The 25,823-nt window shown below is 44.4% G+C and overlaps 4 protein-coding genes across 6 annotated transcripts in view; 3 read left to right on the top strand and 1 right to left on the bottom strand.

Moving 5' to 3' along the window:
- The window catches only part of LOC307169609 (granzyme G-like), a gene marked incomplete at its 3' end in the record, with an annotated part of 198,644 nt that overhangs the window by 92,583 nt on the left and 80,238 nt on the right, over positions 1-25,823 (bottom strand). The window lies entirely within an intron of this gene.
- On the top strand, positions 32-1,127 carry LOC307169610 (paraneoplastic antigen Ma1 homolog; the record flags this gene model as incomplete). Its single annotated transcript, XM_079890340.1, has 2 exons — positions 32-1,058; positions 1,117-1,127. The coding sequence occupies 2 exons, from the start codon at positions 32-34 to the stop codon at positions 1,125-1,127; spliced, it is 1,038 nt and encodes a 345-aa protein (XP_079746466.1).
- LOC307170391 (retrovirus-related Pol polyprotein from transposon 412) lies at positions 1,127-8,257 on the top strand. 3 transcript variants are annotated; one of them, XR_013823368.1, is made up of 4 exons: positions 6,276-6,543; positions 7,050-7,215; positions 7,678-7,933; positions 8,010-8,257. XR_013823368.1 is itself a non-coding variant. In XM_079891482.1 (3 exons), the coding sequence occupies exon 1, from the start codon at positions 1,155-1,157 to the stop codon at positions 5,412-5,414; it is 4,260 nt and encodes a 1,419-aa protein (XP_079747608.1). In that variant the 5' UTR covers positions 1,127-1,154; the 3' UTR covers positions 5,415-7,215; positions 7,678-7,933; positions 8,010-8,257. The 3 variants fall into 3 exon arrangements, 1 of the variants encoding a protein (XP_079747608.1); XM_079891482.1 differs by having other exon boundaries at positions 1,127-7,215; XR_013823369.1 differs by lacking the exon at positions 7,050-7,215 and having other exon boundaries at positions 6,287-6,543.
- The window catches only part of LOC307169611 (mast cell protease 2-like), a gene marked incomplete at its 5' end in the record, with an annotated part of 34,980 nt that continues 23,305 nt past the window's right edge, over positions 14,149-25,823 (top strand). The window contains one exon of the mRNA XM_079890341.1: positions 14,149-14,269. Coding sequence (XP_079746467.1) covers positions 14,149-14,269 — 121 coding nt within the window. The remainder of the gene's footprint in view (positions 14,270-25,823) is intronic.

The following is a 25,823-nucleotide window of genomic DNA, read 5'->3' on the forward strand; positions in this document are numbered from 1 at the left end:
AGCATTGGGAAAAGTTAAAGTGAGAGGCAAAATGTTTCACCCTCAACAACAATCAGTGATGGTGCTATGTGAGTGTCGTGAAGAGATTGACCCCTCTAAAATCCCACCTGAGATAATGCCTTTAAGTGAAGGAAGTGGTTGGAAAACTGTCTATTACACAGAGCCTCAGCTTGATAACTTTGAAGAGAAGCTACTTACCTTTTTGCAGAGCGAAGGGAGAACCTTAGAGGACATACAAGGTCTATGTTCCCCCACCAAAGAGGGTAACAGCAACCCTGAAGACATCATCCGTGCAGTCGGTGATGTTATGAGCAGAACAAGCAAACAACATGACAGTCACTCATACAGACGTCTGCGGACATTCTCCGGAGTCAATCCCACCCCAACTGGAGAAGAGACCTTAGATAACTGGCTGGAACAAGCAACACTCTTAGTAGAGGAAGGTGAGTGCTCCGACAAAGAAAAACGACGTCGGATACTGGAAAGTCTCAAAGGGCCCGCCTTTGAAATCATTCAAGCTGTGCGCCTGACTCAACCTGATGCTAGCCCACGTGAGTACATAAAGGCTATAGAGAGCATTTTTGGTACAGTAGAGTCCCCAGAAGAACTATACTTGTCGTTTAGAGCCCTCCACCAACAGCCTGGTGAGCGTCTGTCTGAGTTCCTACGAAGAGTAGAAAAATCCCTTGTCAAAGTAGTACAGGGAGGTGGTTTACCTGTTAGCGCTGCCAATAGCGCTCGTTTAGAGCAGCTTCTTAGAGGGTCTACCTCTGAACTCATGTTGCTTCAGTTGAAAATTAGGGAGCGGAGTAGTAATCCCCCTACATTCTTGAACCTGTTAAGAGAAGTGATGGAAGAGGAGGTTCGCCAGTCAGCCAGACAAAGCCATGTGTCACACATGCGTCCTCAGCGTGTACGCACTGTCCAAGCTGAGAAGGAGAAAGAACCTGAATCAGTCTCTAGGAGTGAACTGCAAACTCAGATTCGAGAATTGAGAGCGCAGCTAGAGCAGAGCAGCAACCTACCACCTCAGCCAACCTCTGATGAATCCTTTACAGGTCTGAAAGAGAAACAAAAACAGAAAAATGAGTCACAGAGTGAATTGCAATCGCTAAGGAAACAAGTGAAAGCCCTAGAAATGGCAAAAGAGTGTAATGGCAGTGAAATACACATCAGACCCCCCACGAGAACACACACCTCAGCCTCACCGATACAAAGCAGCTCCAGTTCACAAGCCCGCTCATTCCAAAGTTTTTCCTCCCCGACAAGACAAGGATGAGTTTTTCTGTTATCGGTGTGGGGAAAATGGCCACATAGCCACCAGATGTACTGCCCCTGAGAATCTCCAGAAAGTTATTAGAAAGCTCATACGCTTGGTGCGAGTTTCCCCTTTACCAAACAAAGAGAACCCAAATCCTGCAGCGGAAGAGCAGCATGTAGCTAGAACCAATAAGGTTGAAGTCCCAGAACCTAACACTGACTTACCTGAAGGTCTCGTAGGTCCATCATTTATTCACACCATCAAAGTTAATGATGTGGTCTGCGATGCTCTCATCGACAGTGGGTCTAACGTGACTATTATTTTTGAAAGCTGGTATAACAAACACTTACCTGATGTCCCGATAAAACCCCTCTCTGGTCTTGGACTCTGGGGCCTTTCAGACACTGAGTTTCCTTACAAAGGATATGTTGTGGTTGAGATGGAGTTCACTGAAGAGATCACTGGTGTATCGGGACGAGTAGAAGTGCTTGCTTTAATCTGCCCTGAGCCAAGAAACCAGCAACAAGTCCCTGTATTGGTTGGCACCAATACATCTCTGTTTCGCCGCTTATGGGAGCTGGTGAAGACAAAAGGTGACGAGAACACTGTGCACTCAATGAGGATTCAGTCTGTTTACGCCCCTGTCAAAGCACAAGAGCAGTTTGCAAAAGATGAAGTCTTGGGACAGATAAAGTGGAAAGGACCTGGTTTACTCTCCATTGCTCCAGGTGTAAAGTACTATGCAACGTGCAAAGTGGAAAGACAGAGTGCCCCGTCCAAAGACCTTGTACTGATTGATGCCCCCACTGAACAGTTGCTCCCCGCCAGTCTGCTGGTACAGCCTGGTGTGCTCTCAGACGCCAACATAGACAATAACAGTTTCACTGTCCTCATTCAGAATGAGTCCAAAAGGACAACTTCCATCCCAGTTGGGACCATCGTTGCTGAGATGTATGCTGTGGACACAGTTACCCCAGTTCGGCTCTCCGACCTCCCAGCTGAAACCCTAGACCCAAGTCTCTTCAATTTCGGGGACTCTCCCATTCCCGAAGAGTGGAAAAGTCGGTTTCAGCAGAAGTTGGCTGAGAGGCGGAATGTTTTCTCACTGCATGAGTGGGATGTTGGTCGTGCCAAGGGTGTTGAACACCACATACGCCTGCATGACCCAAGACCCTTCAGGGAGAGGTCAAGGAGACTAGCCCCTGCAGACATAGACGACGTGCGGCGACACATACAACAACTACTGGCCACTGGCATTATCACTGAGTCCCGTAGCCCGTACGCCTCACCAATCGTTGTAGTCCGCAAAAAGAATGGGAAGATAAGAATCTGTATTGATTACAGAACACTGAACAACCGCACCACACCAGACCAGTACACAATGCCACGCATTGACGACGCCTTGGATTCTCTATCAGGCAGCCAATGGTTCTCAGTTTTGGATTTGCGCAGTGGTTACTACCAGATAGAGATGGCTCCGGAGGACAAAGAGAAGACAGCGTTCATTTGCCCTCTCGGTTTCTATCAATTTGAGCGCATGCCACAAGGAATCACAGGAGCGCCAGCAACATTTCAGCGCTTAATGGAAAAGGCTGTAGGCGATATGCATCTTCTGGAAGCTCTCGTGTACTTGGATGATATCATCATTTTCGGCAAGACACTTGAGGAGCACGAGCAACGTCTTCTCAAAGTGTTGGACAGACTAGAGGAGGTCGGATTGAAGGTTTCTATTGACAAATGCCAATTCTGTCAGCCCGAGGTCAAGTATGTGGGTCACATTGTTTCTGCTAACGGAATAGCTACGGATCCAGACAAAGTGGAGGTAGTAAAGCATTGGAAAGAGCCCACTCACCTGAAACCGCTGAAGTCCTTCCTCGGATTTTGCAGTTATTATCGGAGGTTCATTGCAAACTACTCTGCCATTGTCCGTCCCCTCTCCGAGCTCACCAAGGGTTACGCCCCCACTTGGAAAGACCCCAAGACTATAAAAAGTGTTGACTCAAGCAAAGTCTATTTCAAGCCATCAGAGCCGTTCGGAGAACGGTGGACTAAGACCTGCCAGGACGCTTTTGAGCGTATTCGTGACTGTTTGATCAATGCCCCAGTGCTAGCTTTCGCTGACCCCACAAAACCGTACATCTTACATGTGGACGCCAGTATGGATGGTTTAGGCGCTGTCCTGAACCAGGAATATCCTGAGGGTCTCAGGCCAGTAGCTTTTGCCAGTCATAAGCTTAAAGACTCAGAACACAACTATCCAGTCCATCAATTGGAATTTCTGGCATTAAAATGGGCAGTCGTGGACAAGTTTCACGATTACTTGTATGGAGCAAAGTTTATAGTAAGAACTGACAATAACCCATTAACATATGTATTGACCTCCGCCAAACTCAGTGCTGTCGGACATCGTTGGCTTGCCACCCTCGCCACCTACGATTTCACCATCCAGTATCGACCTGGGAGACACAATATTGAAGCTGACTTGTTGTCCAGACAGTACTCTTCAGAGGAGATAAAAGAGTGGACTAGTGTCCCACCTGCTGGCATCAAAGCCCTCTGCAAAAGAGCCTGTGTCAGAGAAGAGGCTGATGTGCCAGACAGATTAGTTGATCAGTTGGGAGCTCCTGCCACCGCAGTACCTGAAGCTTATGTGTTTCCAGTGAACCTTCGCATGAATACACTTGACCAATTGAGCTCAAAAGACATTCAAGCATCACAAGATATGGACCCAACAATTGGACCATTAAAGAAAACACTGGAGAAGAATAAAGGCCTGACACGCTCAGAGAACGACTCACCTGAAACTGTGCTGCTCCTTCGTGAAAGCCGCAAGTTGGAGTTAAGAGATGGATTACTCTACAGAGTAAAAGAAAAGATGTGCGGAAAACAGATCAAACAACTTGTCTTGCCCACAAGATACCGCCCAATGGTGTTAAGGTCTCTACATGATGAGTGTGGACACTTGGGAGTCGAACGCACCACCGAACTGATCAAGGACAGGTTTTATTGGCCGCGAATGACAGCTGAGGTCGAGCAGTACATTCGAACCTGTGGTAGATGTATCTCCAGAAAGACACTCCCTCAGCATGCCTCGCCCTTAAACCAAATAACAAGTAATGGCCCCTTGGATTTAGTTTGTATTGACTTTTTGCAAATAGAGCCTGACTCTAAAGGTGTTGCTAATGTGTTGGTAGTGACAGACCATTATACACGTTACGCACAAGCATTCGCTACAAAGGATCAAAAGGCTATCACAGTTGCAAGAGTATTGTGGGACAAGTACTTTGTGCACTATGGCCTACCTGCAAGGATACACTCGGATCAGGGCCGAGATTTTGAAAGTCGTCTGATAAAAGAACTCTTGTCCATGCTTGGGGTTCGGAAGTCAAGAACATCTCCCTATCATCCTCAAGGGGATCCCCAACCAGAACGGTTTAATCGAACACTTTTAGCCATGCTTGGTACCCTGGATGCTGTACAGAAACAACATTGGAGTCAACATATCACCTACCTGGTACATGCATACAATTGCACAAAAAATGATTCCACGGGATACTCCCCTTATCATCTCATGTTCGGAAGGGAAGCAAGGTTACCCATTGACATCTGTTTTGGAATCTCACCAAATGGTGAAAGTGAAAACTCCTACCAACAGTACGTTGCCAGGATGAGGAAAGAGTTGCAAAAAGCTTATCAGTTGGCATCTGACGCTGCTACAAAGAATCACCTGAAAAATAAAGCCCGATATGACCAACGTGTGAGAGACCAACCTTTGGAGAAAGGAGACAGAATTCTCATACAGAATGTGGGTCTAAAAGGCAAACATAAACTCCAAGACCGATGGAAATCAATACCATATGTTGTTGTGGAGAAGTTGCCTAACCTGCCTGTTTATAAGGTCAAACCGGAGCATGGTTCAGGTGTGCTGAAAACTCTCCATCGAGATCAACTGTTGCCCATCGGTTACATGGTCAGGATGTTTAACCCATCAGATGATGCAAGCTCTGTTCGGAGACCTGTAACAAGAACTCAACGTGTTCAGAAACGTCAACCAACCAGGTCTGAAGAAAGTGACACAGAGTCATCAGGTTCAGAGTTTGAAACTGTCCACAAACCTCACAATTTGATATGGATGAGGTCCGGAGACGGATAAACATAAATCACTCTGTGGAGAATGATGAGAGTGAAAACTCTGAGGAGGATGGAAAAGCTGAGGAGGAAAGCTGTGAAGTTACAGAAACTCAACAACTTACAGAAACAGAGTATGAGGAACCGCTTGAAGGTGCTGCACTTCCTCTGTCACACTCCGATATCCAAGAGACAAATACTGAATCTGTGGAAGAAGATTCTCAAGATTCAGAAGAGGGAGCAAGCTCACATCCCTTACAAAGAAACAGACGTAATATAGCTGCTGAAAGTGCAAAGAGTGAAAGGTCTTCTACAGTCCGGACATCCTTGAGAAAACCAAAGCCACCTATGAGATTTACTTATGAGAAACCTGGTCATCCATCTTTTGAACCAGTTACCATCATGCACCATGGCATGGTCATCCAACTCAAGTTAAACTCTCCAGACCAAGACAACAAACCAAGGAAAAAGTCCAAAACATCCCAAAGGTATATGGAGGAGGATAAAAGGAATCACCCTTTCAAGTTGAAGAGGGACAAAAGGTGTGATGAGGACATCTACACATTCAGAAGAGGAGGGTGTAGCCCTGCACAAAATTCCTATAAGTTACACAGTATAAAAGATGTACAAAATTACAGAAGTACAAAAAAAAAAACAGAGTATAAAAGATCATTAACAGTGTAACACAAAATTAAAAGTTCATAAATAGAGTTCATGTTAGTTAAAATTAGTTAAAAGGTGTGCTGGTTAAAAGTATAAATATAATATGTAGAGTTTAATAAATAAGACTATTTACAGTTAAAGATAAATTCATATAAAAGTCTTTAAGTTTCATCTGCGAGAAAAGTAGAGAAGAAGAAGCTGTGTTTATCTGTGTAACCTAACCTGTTACCTGTCACGTCAATCATTTAATTCCTGTTTTGCTTTTGGTTGTGTGAATACTTGAGCCAATCAGAGTAACATCACTGTGTAAGGGGCGGGACTAGTGGGACAGGTTTGTGTGAGGAGTAGTGAGCACGCATGAGGAGAGAGAACAGACGCTAATGATGAGAGAGCTAATGAAGGAGGCATCGTGGTGTGGGAAGCATTAATGTTTTGTTATGAAGGTCGACTACTCGTGGTCCTGATAAAAACTTTGGTGTGACCTGCAAGAGGTGAATATGATTGTGTATGCCTGTAATTTTGTGCTATATCGAACTGTTATAGTTAAGAGACTGGATGTATAACGTGTTTAGCGACATGCTAGCTAGCGGTAGCATTCTGTGCCAATGTGCTCATATGTTGTAGTTTTAGCATTGTGATACCTCTAAAGCTAAAGCAAAGCTAACGCTAACGCTAATTCAATAAGGGATAGTGTGTGATAATGTGGCTCAATTCAGATAATATGCTCTAAGGAGACGGACGTTGGTGAGAGAGAGAAAGACAGAGACGGGTTTCCAACCAAAGGCCCTGCTGTTTCTGCCCTTCTGTTTCTGCCCTGCTGTTCTGCGTGCCCTGCTGCTGTGCCGTGACTTTCTGTGCTGTGCTTCTTCCTTTGCCATTACCATCGCCATTACCTGTGCCATTACCATCGCCATTACCATTGCCTTTGCTGTACTGTCTTAACCTGGATTCGTGAGTACTAACATTCACATTGCACGTGCTTTTTGTTTATGCTCAGTTCTGAGTGAAGCGGCCATTCCAGTTTTTAGGCCCCACCGCACACAAAGTGTCATCGAACAGGCCTGCAACGGGTGTGGACATTTTCAGAGGGAATAAATAATTACTTAATTTCAATATAACCACAGAAAGGTTTTCCTTTTGGGAAAGTGAAGCTTTATTTGCTTGTAAGTTTTATTTTCACTTCTTTTTCCATACCCCTGTGATTTGTTTTATTTTATTCTAAGATACATTTTTTATTTTATTTTATTTCATGTTGTAAATAAATACTTTTGAATATTTTTGCATCTAAAATACAGTTGTGGTGGTCTTTATAAGAATAGCCAAGAGTATTACAAAAATACATATATTAAGTAACATTCAAAACAAGTTGTATTTCTCTACAACGAGCCCAGGCCCAGTCTCATTGTATTAACCACTCCAGCTTTATTTTCTAACTACATGGGACCTGGGTTACATACACTTGTTCCAGTTGCAGAAAAACATAATCAAACAATAAAATAAATAAATAAAAAATCACCTTCAGGACTTCTGTACATTAACTGAGAAAACAGTATACTAAACTGTGGTTTAATCTTATGGAAGATTATTAAATCTGTTCATTATTAATGAATGCTTTTGAATTACAGCTAGAGAGAAAACTCAAACCAAGCAAACGTGTAAATTGGATATCATTACCAAACAAAGAATCCATCGACAAAAATATCCTGATTGTAGTGTTGCGGGCTGGGGACGTCTGGCAATGAAGGGTCCAAGGAGTGATCGTCTAATGGAGGCCAAAGTGAAGATAGTGGATAACGCAACATGTAAAAAAATATGGGGAAAAAACGGAAATACTCAGACTCACAGATGATGTGTGCATATGGCCACGGTGGATCCTGCAAAGTATGTAATAATTTTCAAGTGAGTTTTAATTGTGACATGGCATTTTAGTGACATGTTGATCTGTGTTTCTTAACAGGGGGATTCAGGAGGTCCTTTGGTTTGTGGAAACACTGCAGTTGGTGTCACATCTTTCGGTGACCCTCATCAGTGTAATTTACCCAAGTATCCTAATGTGTATACTAAGATTTCACCATTTTTTCCATGGATACATAAAAACATGAGAAATGTTAAGTTACTTCATTGAAAATAAAAAAGGAAAAGTTTTTCATGAATTCTTCCAAAAACACAACTTTTATCATTAAAGCATCGCATGGTAAGCATCAATCAGTCAAAGTGTCTTCATTTTCACAACCATTACATGTGGGGCACAAGGCATTTCACATTAGCAAGTACGACCAGAGGTGGACAGTAACAAAGTACATTTACTTGAGTAATGAACTGGAAGCCTGGAAGCTTACGCTGCTATTTTGAACCAATAATCTGAACAAAAGGCAGTTGAATGATGATGTGTATAATTCAAATCTTTGGGTGCTAGAGCCCCTGCCCTATTTCAAAATGAATCAAAAGTGCCCTTCTCAGACAGATATCAATGATAATATTGAGGTCAGTAAAACAAAATGCATTTGATTATAATTAACATGACAATGTGTACAAAACTAAAGTTGCTTAAATTCACGTTTATTTTTAACGAGTTGCGTGTGTCTTGCTTCAGTCTTGACTGACGGGGTCAGTCTCCGCCTGTTTTCGAGGGTCTAAAACTCTGGAGTAGTGTGTGGACGGCAACTAGGCATAACCGTAGCAAAAGTTATGCATTTTAAAATGATAATGCACTAGTGTAAACGTAAGTATCCCACAGTCTGCTCAGGAACCGATTCTCTCGAGCCAAATATGGTTCTTCTAGTGAGTATATGGCTTGACGGCAGGAAAAAAATAAACCAAACAATTTTTAAACTTTTTTTTCAATAATAAAAGGTTGTGTGTCGATTCAATTAAAAATCCACATATCACATGTTTTAAAATATTAAATAATTAATTGAAGCCTGTTTGTCATGTATAATACACCGACCAATCGTCATCAGGCATAACAAGGTAAAATTTCATTGGACAATGTGAAGTGCAGCGGTAACAGACGAATTTACATTTATGAAGCGATCTGAATCTGCGTCGTTGAACTAATGGATGTTAATTGACTACAAAGCACTGCACAAAACCAGCACCAAAAGTAGCATTAATGGTAAGTATAGTTCCCTTTCGTCCTGGGAACTCCGACGTGTCGTCGGGGAGTTCCCTGACGAATTGGGATTACGCTAGAGAGACCAATTGCCTACGAGTGAATTAAAACGAGCCAATGAAAATTGGCATGCAGGATTTGCATTCCGCAGTCCACCTACCAGCGCGGGTATAAAAAGGCGGAAGCAACGCATGCATAGTGCTTTTAGCTTCGGAGCCGACCGGTTGTGTCCTTTCTGAGTGAATGAGCTTTAAGATTGTATCTATCTTACGCTCTACGAGTCTGCTGTTGCGGGAGGGGATCTCTCTGTGTTGGTGAGACGGCGTTTCAGCCTGCCGGCGTTTCAGTCTGCCGGCTGGGTCTACATTCTGTTAATTCAAAAGCTGTTTTCACAGCTGGTAAGCGGTTGAGTGCGCACAGCGGGCTTGCAGTTTCCCCGCTGTGTTGTTGCGTTGGGTCCCTGTGTGCTTCAGCACAATGGAGAGAGTACATTCTTCCTGAAAGAGCAACACGAGTGAAGATCGCGTCCTTTTCAGGATGACGTTTCACTCGTGTGTTTCTGGATGCGATCGTTTCCTGTCCTCATTGACGGCCACGTTCATTGTTTCTAATGCCTAATCAGTGTGTGAGACTACGTTCGTGGGTGGTTCATGTTCTCTCAGGAGTGCATGACCACGTCGGCACGTTGTTCGTCTCCCCTTTTTAAAGGCTTGAGCCGCTCAGCGTGCCGTGTGCCGTCGAGCGCCGGTTGACAGCGCGGGTTGTCACGGCAACCCAGCGCACGTCATTCGGCGCTCTAGATGCGCGGTCGAGACTCGTGTACCTCTACGAGGTTGAGTCCCTTTGCTTATTCCCCAATCTAGTTCCTTTTCTAAAAAGGGGTGGACTACTTTGGCTAATGAGCATTTGGTGATCTGGGGGTTACAGTGCAGAACGTCTCGCCAGGTGAAAGACCCTCACGAGCTTCCCACTCCTCTAGCGCATCGCAAACATGCTGAGACTGTGTTCGTTGGTGGTTTATGCTTTCTTATGAGAGCATGACCACGTCGGCACGTTGTTCGCCTTGCCTAATGGCTTGCGATGGCCACGTTCACTGTCTTGCATGCCTGGTTGATGGCCACGATCACTGTTTCACATGTCTAATCAGTGTGTTGAGACTGCGTTCGTGGGTGGTTCATGTTCTCTCATGAGTGCATGACCATGTCGGCACGTTGTTCGTCTCCCCTTTTTCGTAAAGGCTTGAGCTTTCGGATGGGATTCTGGTCCTTCTCATTAGGGAACAAGCATTTCATTCGGGGCTCCAGGGGAGGACAGATGTCGATCGCTACATCGGAGAGATGGCTGTTATACTCTGAAAATGATGCTGAGTTCCTACTATAATGGTGTGTTCTCATGCTGAAGATTCAGACTTGACAGCCACACTTTCCTGGGCTATTCTAAAGTGCCTGGATGGGTGTGAAAAATTTTGGCAGTATGGAAGCATTTTGGTGCCATTATGGCAAGCCAAACATGCCTAAATCTGCAGAAGTTTTTCCTCTCTCACTACCCCTGCACATTCAGTGCACGTGGGTAGTTCTGACTCGGGGTGGAGCTGCGCTTAGTGACTGACCGTGATTAGTCACAGCGCTGGCCCTCGGTCAGACGATGTCCACACTGGTGGTCCAGAAGCGCCTCAAAACCAGCCCGCTTGGAGTTCGTTTCCCCCCAGCAAAAGGAAGGGAAACGACCCTGAGAGGAGAGACCCAGAGTATGTGACGTCTGCTCTTCGGGAGTGCGTGTCATCACCACTCCTTCCCCCGGGGGAGGGCCGGGTGGAGAATTTCGTTTCTGTTCCGCCTCTGGTCATCCAGTCAGCGGTACCCAAAGTTTGAGCAGTCCACTTCCTCTGAGTCACTCACGGGCCCCAGCGCTCAGATGACAGTGAGGGCTACGACCTTGTCACTCTCGTCTCTCGCTGGGCGAGGAGGCGGAAACCAGGACTCGATGCCCCCGGGCCTCGCTCCTCGTTTCCCCTCACGGTCGAGACTGGCAGTAAAATAAGACCAGTCTCCTCTGTTCGAGAGGGTCAGAATGGCAGTGCGCACCGCCCCCGAACGGCGCCACTCCCGCTCCCCTCTGTGAGGCCCGGAGGTGCAGAGACCAGGACACGTGGAGTCAGGGCCTCGTTCCTCGTCTCTCCCCCTCCCCTCGCCACCGGGCAGGCCACGCCACTCCCGCTCCCCTCTGTGAGGCCCGGAGGTGCAGAGACCAGGACACGAGGAGTCAGGGCCTCGTTCCTCGTCTCTCCCCCTCCCCTCGCCACCGGGCAGCCCGCAGCAGAATGCTCACGGGCCTTCTCTGCCGTCTGCCCCCTGGTGGAAGCAGGTTGGTGTCAAGTTAAAACGCCCAGACCCCGCTCTCGCTACAACGCCACCACAGCCGGGTCCCTGTCTTCCACCTCGCTGCCCCTCCGCGGGTACGCCGGTGGTTCGGGTAGGCTCGTTGGGACGGTCTCTAGAAGCCTGGCTAGCGCTTCCGAGTCCGTCCCGATGGCTCATCCGCACCATCTGGTTCGGCTATGCAATTCAGTTTGCATGCCGGCCTCCCAAGTTCAGAGGCATCCACTTCACCCATGTGCGGTCAGTGGATGCCCTGGTCTTGCGGAAAGAGATCGATGTCCTGCTGGCGAAGGACGCGATCGAGCCGGTCCCTCCTGCCGAGATGAAGTCCGGGTTTTACAGGGTTTGTTTATACCGAGGTTTACCGCAGTCCGTCGGATCCAGGCAGTATCCAGATCTGATGAGGGACCAGTGCCTGGACGCGATGACAACGCAGTCCTGAAGTGTCAACAAGACTCTCTTTTTCCTGAAGTGAGGTGGACCTCGGCCGTATCCAGATCAGATGGTGTATCTGCACCTGGACCTCACCATGACGTATCCTGAAGTGCCAGCCTCATCAGGCCTGTGAAGGCCTCATTGACACGACCAATCTGACTTCTGACCTGTAACGCTGCCTGGATCATAATCATACACTGTTTGCTCGTTGGCCAGAGGAGAACTGGCCCCCGACTGAGCCTGGGTTCTCCCAAGGTTTTTTTCTCCATTCTGTCACCTGATGGAGTTTTGGTTCTGCCAGAAAGACTCGGGAGAATTAATGCTGTAGCATAGACATTTATTAATAAGCTCAGCAAGCAATCAAATTCTTTGGCGGAGGCCCCGTTCATGACTCGAATTCCAGGGGTATTGAATCAGCGACTGCTGACTGAAGATGAAGGCAGGGGCGCCGCTCACCCCCCGAGGCGATGAAGGGGGCCCTCTGGTGGTGGTGGGGTGGATGGAAGGGAGGGCGTCTTGAAGACTTCAGGTTGGAGAGAAGAGCCCATCTAGTGATGTTAGGGATGGTGGAGGTGGACACCTGGGTGGTCGTGATGGGGGGGATGGAGGAGAAGATCCGTCTTAGTGGTGGTGGGGAGGAAGGTGGTGGCTGGAGCAACAGCATCTGCGGACTCAGATATGAGTAAGTGCTGCCCTTTTATACTACAGCAAGGAAATGATAGGGTAGTTGAAAAGGCAATTAGTGACGTAAATGATTGAGTCTCCCTGGCAGAACTTGCGCTAGCTTTATTTCCTTGCCACTGTTGCCTTGGCTTTTGGCTTGCTTAGTTGGGGACATTTAATATTCAACAATATTATTGATCTGCCTTATTATGGGTGGACGATGATGCAATTTTCTTCTAGAAACAAACTTTGTTGTATTATTTTCATGTTATCAATGTGAAGCTGCTTTGATACAATCTGTATTGTAAAAAGTGCTATATAAATAAAGGTGACTTGACTTGACTTGACTTGACTACAGCCCCTACTTCATTGTACCCAAGAAAGGCGGTGGGTTACGGCCAATCCTGGTCCTGCGAGTTTTGAATCTGGCCCTGCACAAACTCCCGTTCAAAATGCTCATGCAGAAGCGCATTTTCGAATGCATCCGTCCCCAGGATTGGTTTGCAGCAATCGACCTGAAGGACGCGTACTTTCACGTCTCAATTCTTCCTTGACACAGACCGTTTCTAAGGTTTGCGTTCGAGGGTCGAGCGTATCAGCACAAAGTCCTTCCCTTCGGGCTGGCCCTGTTGCCCCGCGTCTTCACAAAAGTCGTGGAGGTGGCCATTGTTCATATGAGAGAACAAGGTGTTCGCATCCTCAACTATCTCTATGACTGGCTCATTCTAGCTCACTCGCGAGATGTGTTGTGCGATCACAGGGACATGGTGCTTCGGCACCTCAGCCGGTTGGGGCTTCAGGTCAACTGGGACAAGAGCAAACTCTGCCCAGTGCTGATGATCTCTTATCTCGGTATGGAACTGGACTCGGTCGCCCTGCGCGCCTCTCGGAGGAACGCGTCCAGTCAGTGCTCACCTGCCTCAGGTCCTTTCGAGGCAGGACAGTGGTTCCACTGAAACAATTTCAGAGGCTCCTGGGGCATATGGCAGCCGCAGCCGCAGTAACGCCGCTCAGCCTGTTACAAATGAGACCGCTTCAGCGCTGGCTTCATGATCGAGTTCCGAGGTAGGAGTGGCAGAGCGGCACGTTCCGGGACAAAGTGACCCCGCACTGTCGCCAAACCTTCTCCCCATGGTCGGATCTTGCGTTTCTTCGGGCCGGAGTGCCCTTAGTCCAGGTTTCCAAGCATGCTGTGGTTTTCACAGATGCCTCTGCCATGGGGTGGGGGGCCACGTACAAAGGGCATGCAGTCTTCGGTCTGTGGATGGGGCCCCAGCTGCATTGGCACATCAACTGCCTAGAGTTGCAAGCAGTACGCCTAGCCTTGTGTCGCCTCAAGGGGTTTCTCAGACACAAGCACGTACTGGTCCATACGGACAGCACTGCGACTGTTGCGTACATCAACCATCAAGGTGGTCTGCGCTCCCATCGCATGTCGCAACTCGCCTCCCACCTCCTCCTATGGAGTCAGAAGCATCTGAGGTCGCTTCGTGCCTTTCATCTGGAACATGAGGCAGGGCGCTCAACCGTGTGGCAGACGAGCTTTCACGGCAGCCTCCCCTGCCAAGAGAATGGCGACTCCATCCCCAGGAGGTCCAGCTGATTTGGAGTGTCTTCGGAGTCGCACAGGTAGACCTTTTTGCCTCTCCAGACATGACCCATTGCCAGTGGTTTTACTCCCTGACCGAGGGGACCCCGGCACGGACGCCCTGGCTCACAGCTGGCCCCGGGGACCCTGTGCAAGGTCAGGGAGGACGAGGAGCAGGTCCTGCTAGTGGCGCCGTATTGGCCCACCAGGACTTGGTTCACGGAACTCATGCTCCTCGCGACAGCCCCTCCTTGGCTGAATCCTCTGAGGAAGGACCTTCTTTCTCAGAGATGGGGCACTCCTATGGCACCCGCGTCCAGACCTCTGGAAACTCCATGTCTGGTCCCTGGACGGGACGCGGAGGTTCTAGGTGGTCTACCACAGGCAGTGGTAGACACCATCACTTCCGCTAGAGCCCCCTCTACGAGGCGCCTCTATGCATTGAAGTGGAACCTGTTCATCGAATGGTGTTCCTCCCGTCAGGAGGACCCCCGAACTTGCCCGATCAGAGTCGTGCTTTCCTTCCTGCAAGATGGGTTGGAGCGAAGGCTGTCTCCCTCCACCCTCAAAGTGTATGTCGCTGCAATAGCCGCGCATCATGATGCAGTAGAAGGTAAGTCTTTGGGGAAGCACGACCTGATCATCAGATTCCTTAATGGTGCTAGGAGGTTAAATCCACCTCGTGTTTTGCACTCTGTACCCTCTTGGGACCTAGCTCTGGTACTTAGAGCTCTTCAAAGTCCTCCCTTTGAGCCTTTGTTGACAGTAGAGCTTAATATTCTGTCCATTAAGACAGCGCTCCTGTTAGCATTGGCCTCTTTCAAGAGGGTCGGGGATCTGCAGGCATTTTCGGTCGACGAGTTCGGGCCGGGCCGAGACCCCGGCTCGAATATGTGCCCAAGGTTCCTACCACTCCCTTCGCGGATCAGGTAGTGAACCTGCAAGCGCTGCCCCAGGAGGAGGCAGACCCAGCCCTAGCTTTCTCTGTCCCGTCCACGCCCTGCGGGTTTATAATGACAGAACGCAAAGCTTCAGGACCTCAGATCAGCTCTTTGTCTGTTACGGAGGCCAGCAGAAGGGGAAGGCTGTCTCCAAGCAGAGGTTAGCCCACTGGTTAGTGGATGCTATCACCCGAGCGTATGAGTCTCTGGGTGAGCCTTGTCCTCCCAGGTTGCGCGCTCACTCTACTAGAGGTGTTGCCGCTTCCTGGGCTTTGGCTCAAGGTGCCTCGTTGACAGACATCTGTAGAGCTGCGGGCTGGGCGACACCGAACATGTTCGCTAGATTCTATAGCCTACGTGTGGAACCTGTTTCCTCCCGAGTACTCGCTACGGCCAGTGGTGCAAGGGAATAGGTTGTGTCGGCTTGCTACGCCACTCCGCCTCTCGGCCGGATACGTGCGTCCTTTGCTCCGTATGGCGCCCAACGTCGGTGAGCCTCGTGAGTTCCTCCGTCACCCCTCCGGTGCCAGGCATGGCGGACCGCCCGGCGCCAGGTCTGCTACCTCTAGTAGGAGTTGCTAGTAGACTGGGTGATTTTTCCAGTGGTCTCTACGGTGACCCATGATGCCACTTGCAGTTCAGCCGTGTCTTCCCCTTGACAGACTTGTTCTGTCGTCCCTGTTGAGTACGCTCCCACTTCCCTCGGATTGGGACCACCTCAGGGACTGCCACACGTCTCCGTTCCCTGAACTCAGGGAACGAGGGTTACATACCGAGACGTATTCAAGTCACTTGTATTTAGTCTATATTGATACACTGTTTACCATTTGATGAAGCCCAGGCCTACAGGCCTATTATGTGAAGTGTAGGCTGACAACAACACGCGAAATGGTGACTGTTATTTTAACATTTTTGATAATTTTGTATGGACTTTCCTTTTGTGTCTTTTTTATTCAATCAAACATACTGCGTTTGAGAGTGAAACTAATTATTTTGTAATTAAAATAAAAGATTGCAAAAAAGTATTCTTAAGGCTCAAAAGTGAAGAAGTTGATAAAATGATTTGCAGTGCATGTAAATGTTAGAAAAGCTTTATTTTTCTTTGTCCATTTCAAACACTTTTCACCTTAAATGCACAAATTTTGCTCTCTTTTCTGCTATCTTTTTTGCGGGTCTAAATCTTTTGCTTGAAAGTTGAAAAGTTTTGCTTGCGAATGAAGTTGTGTCTCAGTTGGCGGTCTCTACCAACCAGAATGGAAGGCCCTTCTCTATTGGTCACCCGGGATCAAAGTGACAGGTTGACCATGCCCACTACGTTTTCCCACTGCTGCCGCGCAGTGTGTCTGAGAGAAGAGCGAGCGAACTTGTAACATGGTGAGCAACAGGTCCTTTACTGATTTAATATCATAAACTCAGTGAAAAAGTGAACTGAATTATTCTCTTATTATGCTTTCCCATTTTAAATACTTTTAACCCTCTGGGGTCTAAGGTGTTTTTGGGGTCCTTGAGATGTTCTGACATGCCCTGACATGTGTGCTTTTTTCAATTGCTTATAAACATATTAATGGCAAAGGTATAATTACACTCTATTTAGCACAAACAGGGCTACCATAATATGTGAGCAACATGGATGTACATGTTTGTATTTTTGAGAGAATAATGTTTATGCATGGTTATTGAAAAAACTAAAAAGTAAGTTTCTGAAATAAGGCCACAAAACACATACTAAATATGTGTCAATAAGACTTTTGACTAATGGATGTTGTCGCCTAGAGTTTTTTCTTCAAAATGATCTGAAAATCATCCTGCCTAATCATTCACATAAAACAATACATTGATTTAAATTTTGCAAGACACTTTCTGTTTGGAAAGGCAATATAAGCAGTGGGCGTCAACGATCCAACACCATCATGCATATTTAGTGATTCACACCTGAGGAGACAATGGGGCCCGCATACTTAATGAGCCATTCATTCAGGTGTGTCACTGAGCCACAAGAAAGAATGCAAGAGCTATATATATATATTCACAGTTGGAAACACAGTTGTTGTTGTTTTTTTTTTCACAAATTGTGCTTGCAAATTGTATAATATCCAAGGTAAACATTTCTAGTAATTGTGCAGTTAATTGTTCTCATACTGTATTTTCAGAAAATTTTATATATTTGTATATAAACATATTTGTATATGTTTTATATATATTTTTATAAAGTTTAAATATATTCTCTACCCAAATGTGTCAAAAAAAAAATATTTAAAGAGAAGGCTTATATTGACCTTTTAAGATTATATGCTATTTTATTAAAAAGTTTATACAATTACAACAACAATTAAAATTGTAACAATATTTCCAGTGTAATCTTTCTTTGTAAAAACTAAAGTATACATTTTATTATATTTAGTTCAAAAGTTAAGGATTCATTAGTTTGAATATAGCCTACATATATGAGCAGAAATTGGCAACATTATAAGCTTATTTGATGTGGAAGTATTTTACAGTAAAAACTTTATAATCTATCCCATTTTTGTAGTCGATTTTTACTCATCTCAGTATAGCAATAGAGTTTGGTAAAAGCTGTTCATTCATTCACACACAAAAACGTGATTCATTTTAAACAGTATTTTGCCAGCTGTAGCTACACAACAGCACGCATCTGTGCGTTCATTTATTCATACATAGAAACGCGATTCATATTTAAACAGTATTTTTGCGTGTACAGACAAGCAAATAGAACTGACCTATTCCTCAGACGGATCTGTTGCTCCTCAAAATGAAAGTTCCAGCACTTCTGAGGTAATTTTTCCAGGATTATTATTAAGATAGTATTACAACGTCGTAAAGTACATGACTGTTAACTCGCGGTGTGTGTTATCCAGCTGATGTGGACGTCGGCTTTCACAGGTTTGCATGGATCACCTCAGATTATTTGCGTTTGAATAGTGCGCGCTCTCCGTGGGCGGGGTCACATTAAAACTTAATGAGCTGAGATGAGAACGACTGACATCTCTCTCTTTTCATACATATTGCATAAACTGAGAATATTTGTTTTTTATAAAACATACTTCATTTAAAAGAAGAGAATTCAAGCTTCATGCCTGTGTGTCTGTATGCCTGTTTGACTGAGTATTCGCTGAGTTATGGTTCATTTTCGGACGCGTTTCAGAATGGACTTCACTGACAGAGAGGAGGCAGAACTCGCATCATGTTTATTTTTCTTTATTTGGTGAAAAGCACAACACTTTGTTTTTATTATGAGTATACACAAAAAAATACACACTTAACAAGATCGATTGATGTATAACACAAGCATATAAGATAAAAATTAATATTAGTATTTTGATTCTTTTTTGCACTGATAAGGAACAAAACGACCTCAGGGGGTTAAATACATTTAAATACAGCAATAGTATAATAGTACAGTACTACTGGTAAAAAATCTGCACACAGATTACTTTTTTTTTTAAAGAAGTCCCTAATGCTCATCAAACCTGCATTTATTTGATCAAAAATACAGAAACAAATACAATTTTTTATAAGGTTTCCTATTTTAATATGCTCTAAATATTTAAATATATAAATATGTTATAAATATAATTTATTTCTGTGATGCAAAGCATATATATATATATATATATATGCCCCCTGCCCCTGAGGAACTCTCTGCACTTCCCTGGGCATTAGCAAACTGTGATGATGAAGGCCATTGTGCCATGTTTAATTCACATGTATACCTTTAAAAGGATTTCTGAAGTACTAGGGCAGTAAAGAGTTTGCCCATATTTGCTAATATAAGTAGTCCCATTATTGTGAAATCGAAGTAAATTTCCCCAAATATAGATTGGAACATGTGTAATGATCATGTCCTGTTTACATTATGGTCTGAAAAGGTTGAGCCTACACTGTACAAACTCAGTAGAAAAGGTCTTAACATGGACGCTACTGACAATTAAATTTTTACTTGGTGGAAAGCAGTGGGTAGTAAGCAGAAGAAATCAAAACATGGTGAAATAATTGAGGCTTTAAACTTCATAAGTTGTGCACGGCTATGTGAGTTAACAACATGTAAATCTTCAAATGGAAAGAAGTGTGATCTAAAAATGCAGATGCACAAAAGTCTGAGGCAAAGATTCAAGATCTTCAAACACAGCTAGATAAATTACTAGCTGATCAGTTAGCCCTGACTTCAAAAGTGTAAAAAACACAAAGACACCATTGCAGATCTTAAGGCTAAGCTAAAAAGTCTAAGTCTCCCAAATTGCTTTACAGCAATGGAACTAAAAAGCATGTGCATTTTTTAGAATAGGCAGCCTGCTCTAATAATCCCGTTTCTTTTCAGACAGATGAAGATAATAAAGTAAAAAAAGAGTGCCTGTTTCATGTGTTGAATGTGTTCTTCTCCTAAGTGGCACACTCTGCTATTTTCTGCTATAGCTGGAGTTAAACCATACACAACAAAAACTCCACACGGCTGCAATGTGTTTTACAGTTGCATTAACCATGTAAATGCTTTTCTCAAAACAGGATTCAGTGACTATGCACTTCTGTCTTTTACCATGCTCTAATATCAAACCTAGGTGAAAAGTCTCACTAAACAGAGATGTTCATGGACTCCCTTTTGCAGCAACAGGACCAAATTTGCATCACAATTGTCAATAGCAATTTTTTGTCACCTTAGGTTGGAGCATGGTCACCAAACACATAGCCACACAGCTAAATACAGTCACACAATCAGGTGTCTCGCACAAAGCAGTGTGGAACCAAGGAGAACCCCTTCATCCATTGAAGTCTGCCCAAACAACCGCACCATTTTAGGTGACAGGATTGGTCAAGAAGGGACAGATAATCGTCATGGAGAAGGTGCCACAGAAGCAGAAGTTTCTCCATGAAGGAATGACACGTCAACTGAACAAATCACAAAGGTCCAGATTGGCTCTATGAACTTTGCTTACATTCTATGCTGAATGCAATAAAACCTGAATGCATTCATCCACCTGCTGAACTCACGCTACATACACCTCCTGAGACTGGGTGTTCTGCAGGTGAACACAGAACCAGTGGCGGATCTACGGGGTGGCAAAGGGTGGCAGCTGCCACCCCTGGGATACAGTCTTGCCACCCCTGTTGCCACCCCATTTATAAATCCGATAATATTTTTAAGTATATTTTATGTTCATAGCCTATACGTTGAAGGCCAAGGAGACCCGCACCAAACTCCTCGCAAACAGAAATCGCCGATTTAGAATCCCCTCCCCCTCATAATGGTTTGACCCATCACCAGCACGGCAGCGACCCCCGCGAAATTTCACCAGTGGCAGCAGAGCAGCCTGGGCAGGCTCCACAGTGCATCTGTCTGCAGTACGCAGTGTCTTGCAACCCGACTGGAGAGACTGAGCTGCCCCAGAGCCTCTGAAGGTTAAGTGAGTTTCCCCAGGTGTAGTTTAAATACACGTTTAACTTAAAGTCACATTTGTAATGAATGTATTGTATGCTAAAAACAATTCAGCATCAGCAAAAACAGCGAGTCTATTAGCCAAAATCAGCGGTCAAATCGCTCCCTCGTGATTTGTAAGAGCACTCTTCCCTTTGATTAGCCTAATTTTGATTTTAGTAAAGACAAGAACAGCTTAATAAAAATATTAAATATTGTTTGTATCCATAACGTTTACTGATGGTCGCCGTTACGCCGACGTAACTTAGCCTACGTTATGTTACAACACACATAGGAGATCAATAATTTGATTAGCTAAGCAGTCCTATTAAATCCAATTCCTCTCAGATATCACAGCAATGAAACCAGGTTACAACTGGGGAAAAAACAAATACAAAAGGAAGTATGGGCGTTAATAGTTGGGAGAAAATATGATGCGTTATAATGATTAGATCTGCATTTGGTCTTAAAGAGGCAGCAGTCTAATAAACCTGCGCTGACGTTTGCTCCATTAAAGGGATACTTCACCTCTAGGAAGATGAATGTGTATTTAAAATAGGTCATTTAAGTAAAAGAAATGTGAAGAAATTTTTGAATTTGGAGCTTTCTAGACTGAGAAAAGCCAGAAAATGTATTGTTGGCTTATGTGGATGAAAGACAACAACTCCCAGAATGCACTTGCTTCGCTGCCTTAGGAGGCCACAGTTGTAAGAGAGCGCAGTTGAAAACAACAAGGCTAGCCTACGTGATGAGTTTGCCAGGGATTTACAGATCGCCCAAAATGTCCGGGATTCGGCTTTTGCATTCTACAGTCGCCATTCATTCATCATGATTACTGTGGCGAGCAGGACGAGGCTGACGGCCGCGGGAGAACGGCGCGAGGCCGGTGGCGTCATTACTGAGACGCGCCGGGTCTCGCATCTCTCACGGAGGAGCAGGAATTTTCTTAGCAATGGTAAAACGCACATCAACCGATCACTTGTTTAGCGTTCATGTAAACACTACATTCAGATTCACCAATCGGAATGAATTCAGTTAGATTGAAACAAAAGGTGTGCATGTAAACAATGAATGGCGACCGCAGAAAGCAAAAGCTGAATCCCGTACATTTTGAACGATCTCGCCCGCCGGACAAGTCCGGGAAAAGGAGGATGGTATAACCCCTACTTACTCAGTTTTCTCCTACTATTCAGCTTTCTCCACAGAACAAGAGCCTGCTAGCTTAGCTTCCAAAGAAAGACGCTGACACTGTTAGGCCGCTGTACGTGAGCTGTATCGTTCAGTTTCGTTCCACCAAGTGGGGCACTAATTTTTCTTTTGCTCAATATGTTCAACGTTAATAAAAGGTATCCAAGCAAAAAGTTCTCCACGCATTATCCTGCAGTTAATGAGAAATTGTAATTTATTGGCGCACTATATTGACTGCGTATTGAGACATATAAAACGGTTGAGCTCGATTTTCAACCAATCAGCATCGAAAATGTAAGTAGGTCACAGCCGAAATCAAGCCAATATCACTACGCACATGTAAACAGAGGAGGACGTAAGCAGCGCATCTTCATCTGATAGCGGCGATCAAGCTCGATTAACACCCGTAAAGTGTATTCTTCATGTCGGAAAAGATGGTGGGAAAGGTCCGCAGCCCTTTACTGAAGTCCGATGGGAAAAAATCAAGCAATGTGCGTAGGAATGGCTCAAAACGTCGGACACTACGGAGCTAACGTTAGCTATTGCTAATAAACATGTTGCCCTCCTGGACAAACTGGTCTCTGATGTCCCAACAACTACGGGTTTCACCCGGCCTGATATCGGCGTTTTATAGGCTAGACAAAAAAAACGCTTGACTTGTGTGTATGTGCGTGATGGGTAGGTTAAGGGGTTGGGTTAGTGTGTGGGTGTGTGTGTGTGTGTGTGTGTGTGTGTGTGTGTGTGTGTGTGTGAGAGAGAGAGAGAGAGAGATGGGTAGGTTTAGGGGTCGGGTTAGTGTGTGTGTGTGTGTGTGTGTGTGTGAGAGAGAGAGAAAGAGAGAGAGAGAGATGGATAGGTTTAGGGGTCAGGTTAGTGTGTGAGTGTGTGTGAGGAGAGAGAGATGGGCTGCTGTCAGTAGCCTAAAAGAGGCCTAGAAATAAGGTTTCGTTCCACATATTTAATATCAGAAATATATAGAGATTCCTTAGGAAAAAGTTCTCCACACACAATCTTGCAGTTTTTGAGAAAAATTATGCTAAAGGTGCCCATTTTGAAAAAACGGGAAAACATAGGGAATTTTGCACTTTCAAACCTGTTATCATATAAACCCAAAAATGCCGAATTACCACTTGAAGTACAAAATAAAATTTTGAAATTTTAAAACAGTTTGAAATGTGTGATATACCTGAAGTTGCTATCTAGGGACAGTAAACATAAGATTATCAAGAAAACTTCTACTGTAACATTAACATCCCAATTACTTCTCATTATGTTGTTCCAATTCAAAGGTAATATTTGAGGTAAAATCTGAATAACAAATAGAATTAAGCCAAAATATAATAACAGAACTCCCAACTCTCACGCATTCACCGTGAGACTCACGCAATTGACACTTTTCACACGCTCTCACACCACACATCCATTCTCAGGAAAGCCATTTATTGACCATAATATAGGCACGTTAGTTGGCTAGAAAAAAAGCTATAGAGAGTATTTTGCTAAATATGTGTACTATATTACATATTTATTATATTTGTACTTATATCATTAAATAAAGTTGTTATTATAATAATAAACACATTATATTTAATTTGAGTTATTTTTAACCTTAAATAATACTACCAGCTGATAGGGCTGTCTGTGTGTAGCCTATTTTTCTTGAGAAAAATTAACGCCTATCTTGTGTACCTAATATTTATCCAAATGAGTCAACATTAAATCAAATCACAAGAATTGAATTGAAATCGTGAAATTTCTTTAAGAAATTTGTAAAAAAAAAATAAAAAAAAACTTAGCTTACCAGAAATTGTACCATATAAACATTGTAACATGTTGTCAAAATTCAGTTTAGTTACTAAAATGTTTTGACAATCACAATACACTTATTGTGATGCAAGTTTTTTTTTTTGCAACTAAACCTACCCATCTCTCTCTCTCTCTCTCTCTCTCTCTCTCACACACACACACACACACACCCACACACTAACCCGACCCCTTAACCTACCCATCACGCACATACACACAAGTCAAGCGTTTTTTTTTGTCTAGCCTATAAAACGCCGATTTCAGGCCGGGTGAAACCCGTAGTTGTTGGGACATCAGAGACCAGTTTGTCCAGGAGGGCAACATGTTTATTAGCAATAGCTAACGTTAGCTCCGTAGTGTCCGACGTTTTGAGCCATTCCTACGCACATTGCTTGATTTTTTCCCATCGGACTTCATTAAAGGGCTGCGGACCTTTCCCAGGGAGGACCTTAATCGAGCTTGATCGCCGCTATCAGATGAAGATGCGCTACTTACGTCCTCCTCTGTTTACATGTGCGTAGTGATATTGGCTTGATATCGGCTGTGACCTACTTACATTTTCGATGCTGATTGGTTGAAAATCGAGCTCAACCGTTTTAGACGTCTCAATACGCAATCAATATAGTGCGCCAATAAATACACTTTTCTCATTAACTGCAGGAAAATGCGTGGAGAACTTTTTTCTTGGATACCTTTTATTAACGTTGAACATATTGAGCAAAAGAAAAATTAGTGCCCCACTTGGTGGAACGAAACCCTATTTCTAGGCCTCTTTTAGGCTACTGACAGCGGCCTATGTGTGTACATTCTGTGAGTGAGATCCAACCCTCTATGGGCGGGTTGAACACATGCGGAACAACGCCATCTACTGGCTGTAGTCTTTAGACTCTGGCCAGAAAATCCTCCGATGACGCAAAATGACGATTTTTGCGTCATCGGAGGATTTTTTCCAGACAAAAAATACATAAATCTCTTGTCTCAGGGGGATATGAGGGTGGAAAGCATGGTAATTCGAAAATACTACAGGTTTTCTACTAATACAAAGCTTAATGCTAAATCCTGAAGTATCCCTTTAATGTGAATCAAACAACAAAAGGCAAAGAGAAAATCAGTCGCAGCTCTTGAATGATAAAAGCTTTAATCTATCTATGATAAACTATGCAGTGTTATTTTAAATCTGACTTTATAAGATGTCTTTTTAGCCCATATTACTCCTGAACTAATTAAAGCACTGGATATATAATTTGTATATTTGTTTAATTGCATACTTTTTTTTTGTTTGACCATGTGTTTGTAGGCCTACTTTGTTTTTGGTGTCCTATGTCTTCTGAATATAAAACACAAAAGCCGGCACCCTTCTGCCTAACGTATGTTTTATTTGTTTTGCTATAGATATTTATTTTACATTTCAAAATATAAAGCAATATTAATTGTGTTCTAAATAATTTTTTCCCCCATTTTTTAATATAACAAAAAGAACCGATAAGAATACCGTTAAAGTACCGGATCGATAAGGAGTATCGGTAAGAGTAGTAATACCGAATGATACCCATCCCTATTGGCAGCAACAAATTAAAAGTTATGGCCAATTTAACTGTGATTAAATTCAGTATATATACGTCTACCATATTTTGCCACCCCTCAAAAATTCCTGCCCCCCTCTCGCCACCCCATAAATATTTTTCTAGATCCGCCCCTGCACAGAACTCTGAAAGTTTCTACAGATGCTAACATTGCAAAGTCAATTTTTGAGCTACATCTCAAAGACAACAACAAACGTCTAACAGTGACCCCACAAGGGTTCATCTGAATTTGACCCATGGGGTCGAGGAGGGAGCTGTGAGACAGGAAAAACTGGAAGAACTGGAAGAGAAGGCAGCTCTCTGAGAAAACAAAGGAAATTAACATCTGAACTCTTTTGCTATATTAACATCCCTATTCGAGACTGTCACATGCTGTCCTGTCTTGTGCTGCACATGGGTGTTTTTGTTATTTTGGGCCATGTGCTCATGTCATTGTCTGGTCCCTCCCCCTTGTTATCTGATTATTGTTTGAGTTCTTTCACCTGTTCCCCTTGTTTCGCCCTGGTCTGTTGGAGCGTCTGGTAGCCGCTCCGTAGGGAGGGGGTAATGTCACATGCTGTCCTGTCTTGTGCTGCACATGGGTGTTTTTGTTATTTTGGGCCATGTGCTCATGTCATTGTCTGGTCCCTCCCCCTTGTTATCTGATTAT

The sequence above is a fragment of the Squalius cephalus genome, assembly GCF_949319135.1.
Source record: "Squalius cephalus genome assembly, chromosome: 13".
Lineage (NCBI taxonomy): Eukaryota > Metazoa > Chordata > Actinopteri > Cypriniformes > Leuciscidae > Squalius > Squalius cephalus.

Coding starts and splice junctions, on each gene's coding strand:
- LOC307170391 (XM_079891482.1), top strand. CDS start 1,155: ATGGCAGTGAAATACACATCAGACCCCCCACGAGAACACACACCTCAG.